The sequence below is a fragment of the Pyrus communis genome, chromosome 12 (genome assembly GCF_041283825.1).
Source record: "Pyrus communis isolate YQ-2024b chromosome 12, ASM4128382v1, whole genome shotgun sequence".
NCBI classification, from domain to species: domain Eukaryota; kingdom Viridiplantae; phylum Streptophyta; class Magnoliopsida; order Rosales; family Rosaceae; genus Pyrus; species Pyrus communis.
In genome coordinates, this window is record NC_142576.1 from 4,390,456 (window position 1) to 4,400,663 (window position 10,208).

Below are 10,208 nucleotides of genomic sequence, written 5' to 3' on the forward strand. Positions count from 1 at the left end.
GCGTTGTAGTTTTGACTGCTGCACGTTGCTGTTCGAGTTGGCTGGACGTTTTGGACCATATGAAACATGCGCGGCCGCAATTCTAAAGCTAACACACGTTTATTTCTCGATACTTACCTTTATGCATGCGCTCATGAGCGCACAGAAGATATTTTTTGAATCAAGGCATACTATGCACGACTTACATGTTTTAAATATATTTATATGCATAAATTGGCAAAAGAAAAGTCAAATATTTGAAGTAAATAGATCATGCTAGAAGAAACCCCTCATAAACCAATTAAAGCAGCTGAATCCACATAATAAAATTGGTCTGTATTGAATTTATATTAAGAATAGAGAAAATAATATTTAATAAACAACTGATTGAATCACATTATTGCTAGCCTATTGTAAGACTAAGCTCATCCCCTTTCCCCTTAGTATAGATAATATCGTTTGTTTAAAAAAAAATTTATTTGACAACTAATTTAATCACATTATTATCTGTGTGCGAAAGACATTTTTTATAACCGGCATTATAAACCTCTTAATGTTTTCAACGTGATTAAAAATATAGCATTTTTGAAGTTTTTTGTTTGAGGGGCATTTTTGTCTAATTATTTTGGGTGAAGTTTGTAAACCTAAAAAACACTGTTCATTGGGCCCTGGCTTTATATATAAAGAAGATTATCATCCTGTCGGTCTGATATTTTCTCTTGATGGTTCATCTTCTACAGTTTTACATTTGGGTTAGCACATGAAATGTGTATAAATAGTAAGCATAACCTTGGGATTACACTTCTTGTTACAAAAATAATACGGTAAATGTTATTGCACATATTTTTTACCTCTTACACACATCTCTCAATTTTATATCAAATGAATTGATTTAGAAAATCGAATGAATTATGCATTTGACAATGGGCCATGCTAGGAAAACTAAATTTGTAGGCACAATTTGCAAAATAAATGATGTGTCACCAACTGGAATGAGCATGTACGTTTGTCAACGCTTAAATTATAATCAAATCATCAACTTCTATGTCATTTAGTTTACAAAATTTTGTTTATAATTTAGTCTCCCTAGCATTATTCATTGACAATTAAGTATAATCTTGGAGCTATTATTTTTTGTGTTGTTTGTATGATCCAAGATATAGAGAACCTCGTAGTTATGAGATAGTCTCTGTGAATTTATGATATGTGACAATTGAATTTGAATATATGGATGTCCATCCATTGGTATGGAGATCTAGGGTTAGGACATGGTAGGAGTGGCAAATTCGAACACAAGTAACGTAGTTTAAATTGTAATAGTTTGTACTACAAAAACTAACAATATTGTTCAATAATCTAATGAGTTGTTAGCATGAGTACCAGTTATTTTAATTTTATCGTTGTGCTAGAGGATGATTGTTAGCACTAAAATATTCACTCTTTCATTTCTATTTATTTGATTAGCGAGGAGCGCATGCGACTTAGTGTCAATGGTAGCTCCCAGTTATATCATTTGGTGCAACAATGAACATGTTGATTGACATATAAAAGGGTAAATCATAACACAAACCATTGCCAACCCTAGGCTAGGCATTCTCTTTAATTGCTTTTTGTAAAGAGAAAATCGACCTCTGACCTAATTTGATATATTTGACATGACCATATTTCCTCATTCACCTTCACTACTTGAACACATCCAAAGGTTTAATTGAACTTTTTTAATTCAACTTTATGTACAAACATATTTCTACTTTGGTAGGTCGTGATTCTCATACTCCTAATGATCTTGATGAATTCTTTCTTTTTCTCTTGCTTGTTAATTTTTCTTTGAGTTAATCTATTTCAAAGCTAGAGCGGAAAAAGTGTAGGAGAAAAACGAAAGAGTACAGAAATCACCCTTATACTTGTGCTACAAACATGTCATAGAAACAAAGGAATATGTATCACGTATACAAGTCGACTCTGGTCCAAGTGCAGAAAGCATATAAGCAAAAGGGCAATCATGAAAAGGTAGATTTTTGTGACATAAACACAAGGCTATCGATCGTTGAGAGGTTGATTCATGTTTTGGAATGGAATTAAAGAATCGATTTCATATTTTTGGGATCGGAATTTTATCATTGATTCATGGTGTTATTTGGTAAGAATAGTTGGTGGAAGTGGAGGAATTGGAATTCGAATATTGAGGTCCTTTCACTCGAAGGCCCCAAGCCTCCCACCACCACACACACCATACAAATGCGCATGTCCTTTTCAGCGTGATCATGTTTTCCTCTGTTCCACCTCCTTATTTGTATCAATTTCAATCCCTTTTATGCATTCTATCCATATCATCATGTAAATACATTTTTTTAGCAGGGCATTTTCGCTCACCATCTTATTTATTATCGTTAACATTGAATAAGTTTAAATTTTTGAACTTTATGTTTATCCACTACACAGACTTCAAAATTTCAACTCATACTACAAAAAAATAGGTCATTACCGATGAAGATTTTCCGACGGCACAAAGAAACCGTCATAAAAAGCACTTTTGCAACCATAAAATATGAATCATTGGTAACATGGCACGAAACAAAATTTTATTACCAATACACATAATGTCCTCAAAAAAAGTCTCAAGTTTCGTCGGAAATGCAATTTTGTTTGGCGGGAAGACTTGAGGCTAGTTGTACTAACGACGAATAAAATTCTTATCAGAAATAGAATTTCCACAGGTTTACTCATGCTGATTTTAGCATCGCTATTACTTGAAGGTGATGAACAAAGATATTCCCTTTTTGCAGCGATCAGTGAAAATTTCATTAAAATCTTCACCAAACTTGCTAATTGGTACAATGCCCAACCCCAGCCAGCTACCCATGATTCTAAACACGGTTTCTAACTTTCTACTGTGTGGAATATTGATGGGCAGTCCCCACACCCATGTGTTCTTGTCTTCTGGTGTTGGAAATGGAATCCAGTGATAATTCATCGGTTGGGCTCTTCAAAATGTGTTGTTGTTGTTTCATGCGAAATGATATTGTAGCGATATTTCATGAAAATGACGCGCAATTTTAATGAATATTTTTTGTTTTTCATTATTTTTTGTGACAATATTTTAAGCAAGTTACACATAGTATTAGGGTTGGGCTATGCTTAAATCACACAATTCTAATGGATATTCTTTGTTTTTCATTAATTTTTGTTTTGCGATATTTTAAGCAAATTACACACAGCATCAGGGTCGGGGCTATGCTTAAATCATACATAATATCGGATATTTTAAGCAAATGAGAGAGAGAGAGAGAGAAAGAGAGAGAGAGAGAGAGAGAGAACGGGGTCGATGTGTTTAAATGGCCCTATTGACTGTGCCCTTTGGTTTACTAATCTTGTTCAATGTTCATTCTCGACTCTTGACCCCTAAGGATTGTAGGGCATGATAGTTGGAGGTTGTGAGGTTATAAGTTTCTTTAGGTAATTATCGTGTCTCTTGATAAACTTCTAACACCGTCACTGATCATATATTGATATTTAGGAATCATGATGATGTCTGTTAGGTTTAGTACTCTATTTCTTTTTGAAAATAGTCGTTTATCCTACTTTTTGAGTAGTTAAAATGCATAACATATGTAATTAAGTTTAGATACTGTCACAATAACAATTCTATTGTAGATACATTTCTATCTTATTGTTGGGACCTATTTGTAGTTATCATCCTACGTATGATCTTTATATATCCCAGCTAAGCTAATAGCTAGCAGATGGTTTCAATACTTGTTAGGTCACCTTTTTAGGAATTAGGAAGAGTTTTGGTGTAGGTCTACATATCTCTTGCATGGGGCCATGGGCAGACCCCGGTCTTTGTTTAAATGAATTCAATGTTTTGTGAGATTGGTTGGGAAAAAAACTGGTGAGATATCCCATTGCATGCCGTCTTCTTTTCTTTTTGAGAAAAGGGATCTGTTGGTGGCTTGGTTAGGACAATTCATCTTTCCAGGAGTCGAGAAAACTTACAGAGGCATTTCAACCTTCTCTAGCCACCATCGTATGATTCACTAACACCGAAAATCAAATTCAAGATATGCCGTATGAAATACAGATGTAAAATTTGTTCCTGATCACTGGACCAACCGACAGTGGTTCCATAACTTCCATTGCATACAGTCTTGAATTGCATGGGATTATTAAAAAAATTATAAGACGGCCAACAACGACATAGAAGGCGCAGTAATAGTATAAATTATATAGCTTACCACTCTCTTTTATCATTACAATGGTAAATATATAACTTAATTTCTACTTGCTCGGTTGCTCCAACAGCAAACAAAAATATTGCCTAATAGATTAGGAAAACTTGCATGTTGTAGGAAAAAATGTTAACTAACGTCAGTTTTTGTGTGACTACTTGGTAGTTCGAATTACTAAAGACAAACCCAATAAAATGAGATCAAAATAACGAAATCTCATACTTTTGTAAGATTTTTCCTACGAATGATATGGTCATAGTACTTTAAGTTTATCTCAGATACATGTAAAGTTACGAAGAAAGACATGAAAATAAATTGTAGATGCAATCATGCAAGAAAGAAAGAAGTCATCTGAAACTAGAGAGATTTTTCCATGTGCCGAAACACAGTGCGATACGCTAAATATTATAATAAAATTGGTTGGATATTTGAAAATATAAATTTTAACCACTTATATTATAACACTTGATGTACTGAACCCGAATTTCTAATACACTAAATATTTTCTTCTAGAATCATTAGAGTTTAATTTTCCTTTTTCTTATAATTTTTGGGGACCATGGCATTGGGGAAATGGATGCCCAATTAGAATGGGAATAAACCAATCTAGCTATGACATACGCAAAAGTTTGTCTATTGAATCTCTTGATTTTTCAATTATATCTTGTTCAAATAAATAAATAAATAATTTATTCGACAGAAAAAGTCAGAGGTCTTCCACTACTTAATTGGGTAAGGGAGTCTGCACAAACCGCCCCATCCAATAGCATCCCTATCTTCCACAAAATAAGTAAAAAAAATAGCATCCTTATCACTTTGATTAAACTAATTAAAAATCTAGGTTTAAATTGATGAATAGCGAATTCAATATCAAATTAGATTACTGATTATGTGATTTAGTTGAACTTTCCTTCTTCTTAGTGTAAATATATATCATTGAACTCCAAAAAAAATTAAAACTAATTATTTGCATGATTAAGAGAATTAAAGATGATAAATTAAGAAATAACTATGAATAGGCCTGATGATTTCTTGCACGACTTATTAACGCGACACGAAATGGCACAAAAATAATAAGTTCATGGTCAACCCATTAGTAAGTCGGATTGTTATTGGGTGACATATTAAGAATTTGATAAAATAAGGTGTATGACATGAAACAACATAAATATGATCCATTTTTTAGGGCTGAACATTAAGCCTGTTAATTTCTTGCATAGCCCGTTATCCGAACACAAAACAACATGACTTCTCAATGAATCAGATAATTATCGAGTGACCTATTAAAAATTTATTAATATAATAAGTTTGAAACTAAACAACTCGTTAATACGACAATTATAACATAAAAACAACACGACCGTTGTTAGGTCTAGGAAGTATAGAAATATCTCCGGCCCTCCGGGGAACAAAGGGACAGGTGTCCCTCCTTTCCACCACAAACTGGTCGAAATCCAGACAAATATATTATTTTTATGGGGTTATTTACCAAAACTTATAAAATGAAGTAATTGCAATAATTTTACATTGGCTTAGAAGTAAGGATTAGGCCTCCACTGACCAAATTAGACAAGTATATAATAAAAATTTATTCCTTATCAATTTTCATCGGACGGTAGAAAGACAATAGATCAGCCACCTTTCTCATCCCATCCTTCATTTTTACTATTTTATATTTTTAATGCTTGTTTTTTTGTTTTTTCTCCTGTCTGGTTCATAAAGTTTGTGACGTCACACCTCGGTGGCGCACTCGTGGTAAGACTTTTTAACCCAAAACGACGGTGCCTTAATGGTTGGGTGCTCATCCTGCGAGTTCAACGCTTATGATACGCTCATTTAATTTGCACCACTCAAATTTCTCACCACACCCACCACAACCTGTTAACCCCACCCCCCGAATCTACTTTGCTGGGTGTCCATATATATAAATCCTCACTTGTTCTTCAACATACTCACACAACCACCCCAAAAAACAAAAACAAAAAATTACCTTTCTTCTGCTACTACTTGCAGCTTTCATATTTCTGGAAGGTCAGGGATGACAAAGGTGTACCCAAACAGTGCTAATGCCAATATTGTCCCCGCCTACGAGCCTCAGAGGCTCAACAGTAGTTCCGGCTCCGACAACGAAGCCGCGACGGTCCTCACGGTGTGGAAGAAGTCTTTGCTGTTGAACTGCAATGGGTTCACAGTGTTCGACTCCAAGGGGAATCTGGTCTTTAGGGTTGATAATTACTTGGCCGGCCATAAGGGCGAGATCGTCCTCATGGACGCCGCCGGCAAGCCTCTCCTCACTATCCGTCGCAAGGTATATATACTCGCAATTATAAAGTTACGGGCGACAGTAAATTAGTTTTACGTACATTTTGCTGGTTTTCTTTGTTTGGTTGCTGATGGTTGTGCATAATTTTTGTACGTGTTATATCAGCGGCTGAGCTTGGGAGACAACTGGGTGGTGTACGACGGAGAAACCACGGAGAATCCGCGGTTCTGCGCGACCAAGCACGTGAACATCCTCAAGAACAAGTGCTTGGCGCACGTGACCTCCGCCAACAGCCGCAAGGGTAGTGACGCGTCGAAAAATTACGACAACAAGAACGCGGTATTTTATCAGATGGAAGGGTCATACGCGCAGCGGTGCTGCGCGGTGTACGACAGCAAGAGGAGGAGGGTGGCGGAGATCAAGAGGAAGGAGGCGGTGGGCGGAGTGGCGTTGGGAGTCGACGTCTTCCGCCTCATCGTGCAGCCCGATATGGACACGTCGGTGGCCATGTCCCTCGTCATCTTGCTTGACCAGATGTACGGGACGTCGAGGCGGTAAAAGATAAAAACTTTTCTAACCTCGTCACCCACCATTTTCCCCTTGGTGGATTCACATCCCCTCCTCCTCCATAAATTCTCCGTTCAAAATCTCTTTTTTTTTTGGTTTTTGTTTTGGGTCTGAATCTGTCATCTCGTCGATCTCTTGTTGTCTCTCCAAAATTCCCACGACGCTTATCGTTTTTTCCCTTCCTTATTTCCCTTTTTTTTTTTTTTTAAATTCCAAAAAAATCCATGAAGCTTTGTTTTTTCCTTTTATATAAAAAACCAAGCTTCTTAAGTGGGGATGTAAATATGATTTAGAGACAACAAAGTTTTATCGTACGCAGATTTATATTTTAGTTCTAAAGAATTTCAGCAAAAATATATGTAAGTTTGAAAAGTTGATACCATGAATAAATTTTTACAGCAATTATGTTGTTGCTGTTTTCGATTGAAATTAAGTTGATTCTGGTATATGTATTGTTAATGAGTTTCTGTTTTAGCTTATATACATTGAAGTTTAATCGAGTTCGAATCACTCTCTTCTTATATTCGAGTAATTTAGACTATTGCTTAAAACCTTAGATATATAAATAATGAACTCGCACTCTTAATTCTATACAATTTTGTTATAAAATTCACTTATTATATATAGATGGATAGTGCTATTTACACATTTATTTTTACCTCTCACACACCCTTGTTAATTTTTTCCACTAATATAAATAATGAACTCGCACTCTTAATTCTATACAATTTTGTTTATAATATTCACTTATTATAGATGGATAGTGCTATTCACACATCCATTTTTACCTCTTACACACCTTTGTTAATTTTTTCCATTGATCTTCTTCAATTCATTCGATATAGCGGCTAAAAATTGAGAGAAATGTGTGAGAAATAAAAATAAGTGTGCAGATAGTACTACCCTATTGATGGACTAGTGATTAAATACTAGAACAAGTCATGTGTTGAATTGTTGATACATCAACATCAATTGTGCAATAGCATTTCTAGAAGACTCTTCACAATTGGCTCTTCAAACACAACTTGGCTTTAAAAACCAAAATTTCTTTCCTTTTACCCTAAAAGTTATATAGTGAAAAATTGCGAAGAAGTAAGGTTATCTGCAAAATCAAATATGAATTTACACTGGACTCTAGAGATATATAGTCCATTTTTTTATGCATTGAAGATAAATGAGTCGTACTTAAAAGTTAAAAGTTACATTTAACTGTAACTTTTCAGGTGTATCAGAGAGTTTAAAGAGAATATCCAGCCAAGAAATAAATTCAATTGAATAATATAAAGTCGCTCTATTAAGAGCATCTCCAACTCAAGAAACAAATTTTAGTCTTCAAATAGTACTTTGTTTTCAACTATTAAGCAATGTAAGGGGTAATATTGATTAATATTTACATTGCAAGAGACTCTTCAAACTCGATTAGTTTATAAAATTTCAATTCGTTATGATAATTATTCCTTTCTGTTCTTCCAATGAGCACAACGTTTTATTTTTGATGAAGAAAATTGAGTTTAATACTAAGAAAGTATTGACCAAACTCTTGTGTTAGAACAGTTATTGGTTGAAGTGGCTCACCAAATCAAAGCATTTAAAAGCCTCTGAAGAAGCCATCGGAGAGTTTGATTTGATGACCTCCTTTAAGAGTTTGACGGAGGACATGATATTGACGTTGTTCACCAAATTGGGCTAAGGAACGGCTTTGACAAGCCTAGTTGTCAGCAGACAGTGCCTAGTCCAGGCGGGGGCTTAGGCCTTATATATATATAAATAATTTTAATCAAGTTTTTATATAACATTTAATAAATATTTATATATACTTAAAAAATATATATAATTATATTAGGATACATGAATTGGAAAATATAATGATATATAGATTATAAGAATTAGGACCCATAATGCAGAACAAGCATATAATAAGAGTCATCTAAATATTCAACAAGCTTCTTACAATTTATTGAAAAAGTAAAATGCAAAATGAAAGTCATCTATTTCTTGTCGAAAACCAGAGTTGCAAAGTAGACGCTCTTTCTTAATTTTCAAACGCTTAAAAATTAATCAAGACGATATAGTGACCCGCTAGGCAAAAAATTTTAGAACAGTGTGATTAAGAGTAAAATCAAAGATACATAAGAGGAGAGAAAGGGAAACGATTATGGAAGCCGTGACATGATTATTTACCAAAAGCCATTGGGCCTTGAGGCAGTATCCTTGGGTCCCCAAATTGAAGCACCTATTGGATTTAGGGCCCATATAAGTCCCGAGAAGAAACGGCTCGTTGAAACCGTAAATAAAGGACTTGAGCCCAAGCAAAACCACAATTCATTGTCATGTCAAATGCCGAAGAGATGACTGAATGATTCACAAGATTAGGGAAGCTTTTCCCCGGTTGTCTAATAACCTGTGGCGTTGTGTTACATTCAAAGTCCAACAAGTTTCGAGTTTAGTTGGTATCGTTTTGCTCATTAACTACGGAAAAGTTTTTGACCAAAAACGGAGAAATCAAGAATTCTTTGCAGACGAAGAGATGTCAAAGGGGCTTCTTACTTCCAAAACGAATCTTTGGGGATGTGCACTTAAGTCCCATACAAGCCCAATATTAAATTGACTTGTGTGGAGGAAGCTAGACTATGATGCAAACGACCCAATCAAGTGGTCGTCTGGCCTCACACATAAAACACCATACACACTTCCTCAATACCTCTCTTGTATTTGGTGGCGATTAGACTGAAAAATCTCTCCTAGGCATACTTATAGTGTTGTACCAATTATTTTTCGTCCGATTGGCTTTTGTTTTGACATCATAAGCTTTTGTTTTAGAAGAAATAATCGCTTTGCAAGTGCAGAATTCTAGTTTCAATTATGTCCCTTGGGTTTCTAATGGTGTTGCACACTGTGTTGCCAGATTTGGCCTTAGTATTCATGATAGTTTGGCTTGATTTGAAGACCCTCCCGACATTATCCAAGACGTCTTCTTCCAAGACTTCTCATATTTGAGTTGACGATTCATTAATAATGTAGTTCTCTATTCAAATGATATCACTAGATGGATACGTCCCCTTGAAGGTTATATGAGTTACATTCTTATATAAAATATGCACGCATGCCCTTTTCTAGTGCTTTGACTCTTTTACTAAAATGTAATTCAATGACCTCAACATTATTGAAAC

The 10,208-nt window shown here is 35.0% G+C and overlaps 1 protein-coding gene across 1 annotated transcript; it reads left to right on the forward strand.

Moving 5' to 3' along the window:
• The first annotated feature begins 6,003 nt into the window (after nucleotides 1-6,003).
• On the forward strand, nucleotides 6,004-7,467 carry LOC137745775 (protein LURP-one-related 8). The gene is made up of 2 exons (XM_068485786.2): nucleotides 6,004-6,516; nucleotides 6,637-7,467. Exons 1-2 carry the CDS (start codon nucleotides 6,247-6,249, stop codon nucleotides 7,027-7,029), a joined length of 663 nt encoding a protein of 220 aa, XP_068341887.1. The 5' UTR covers nucleotides 6,004-6,246; the 3' UTR covers nucleotides 7,030-7,467.
• The last annotated feature ends 2,741 nt before the right edge of the window (nucleotides 7,468-10,208 follow it).

Bases quoted from the DNA above. Each gene is read 5' to 3' on its own strand.
- LOC137745775 (XM_068485786.2), top strand. From the start codon at position 6,247: ATGACAAAGGTGTACCCAAACAGTGCTAATGCCAATATTGTCCCCGCC. The intron at 6,517-6,636 runs GTATATATACTC...GTGTTATATCAG, and splicing joins TCCTCACTATCCGTCGCAAG to CGGCTGAGCTTGGGAGACAA.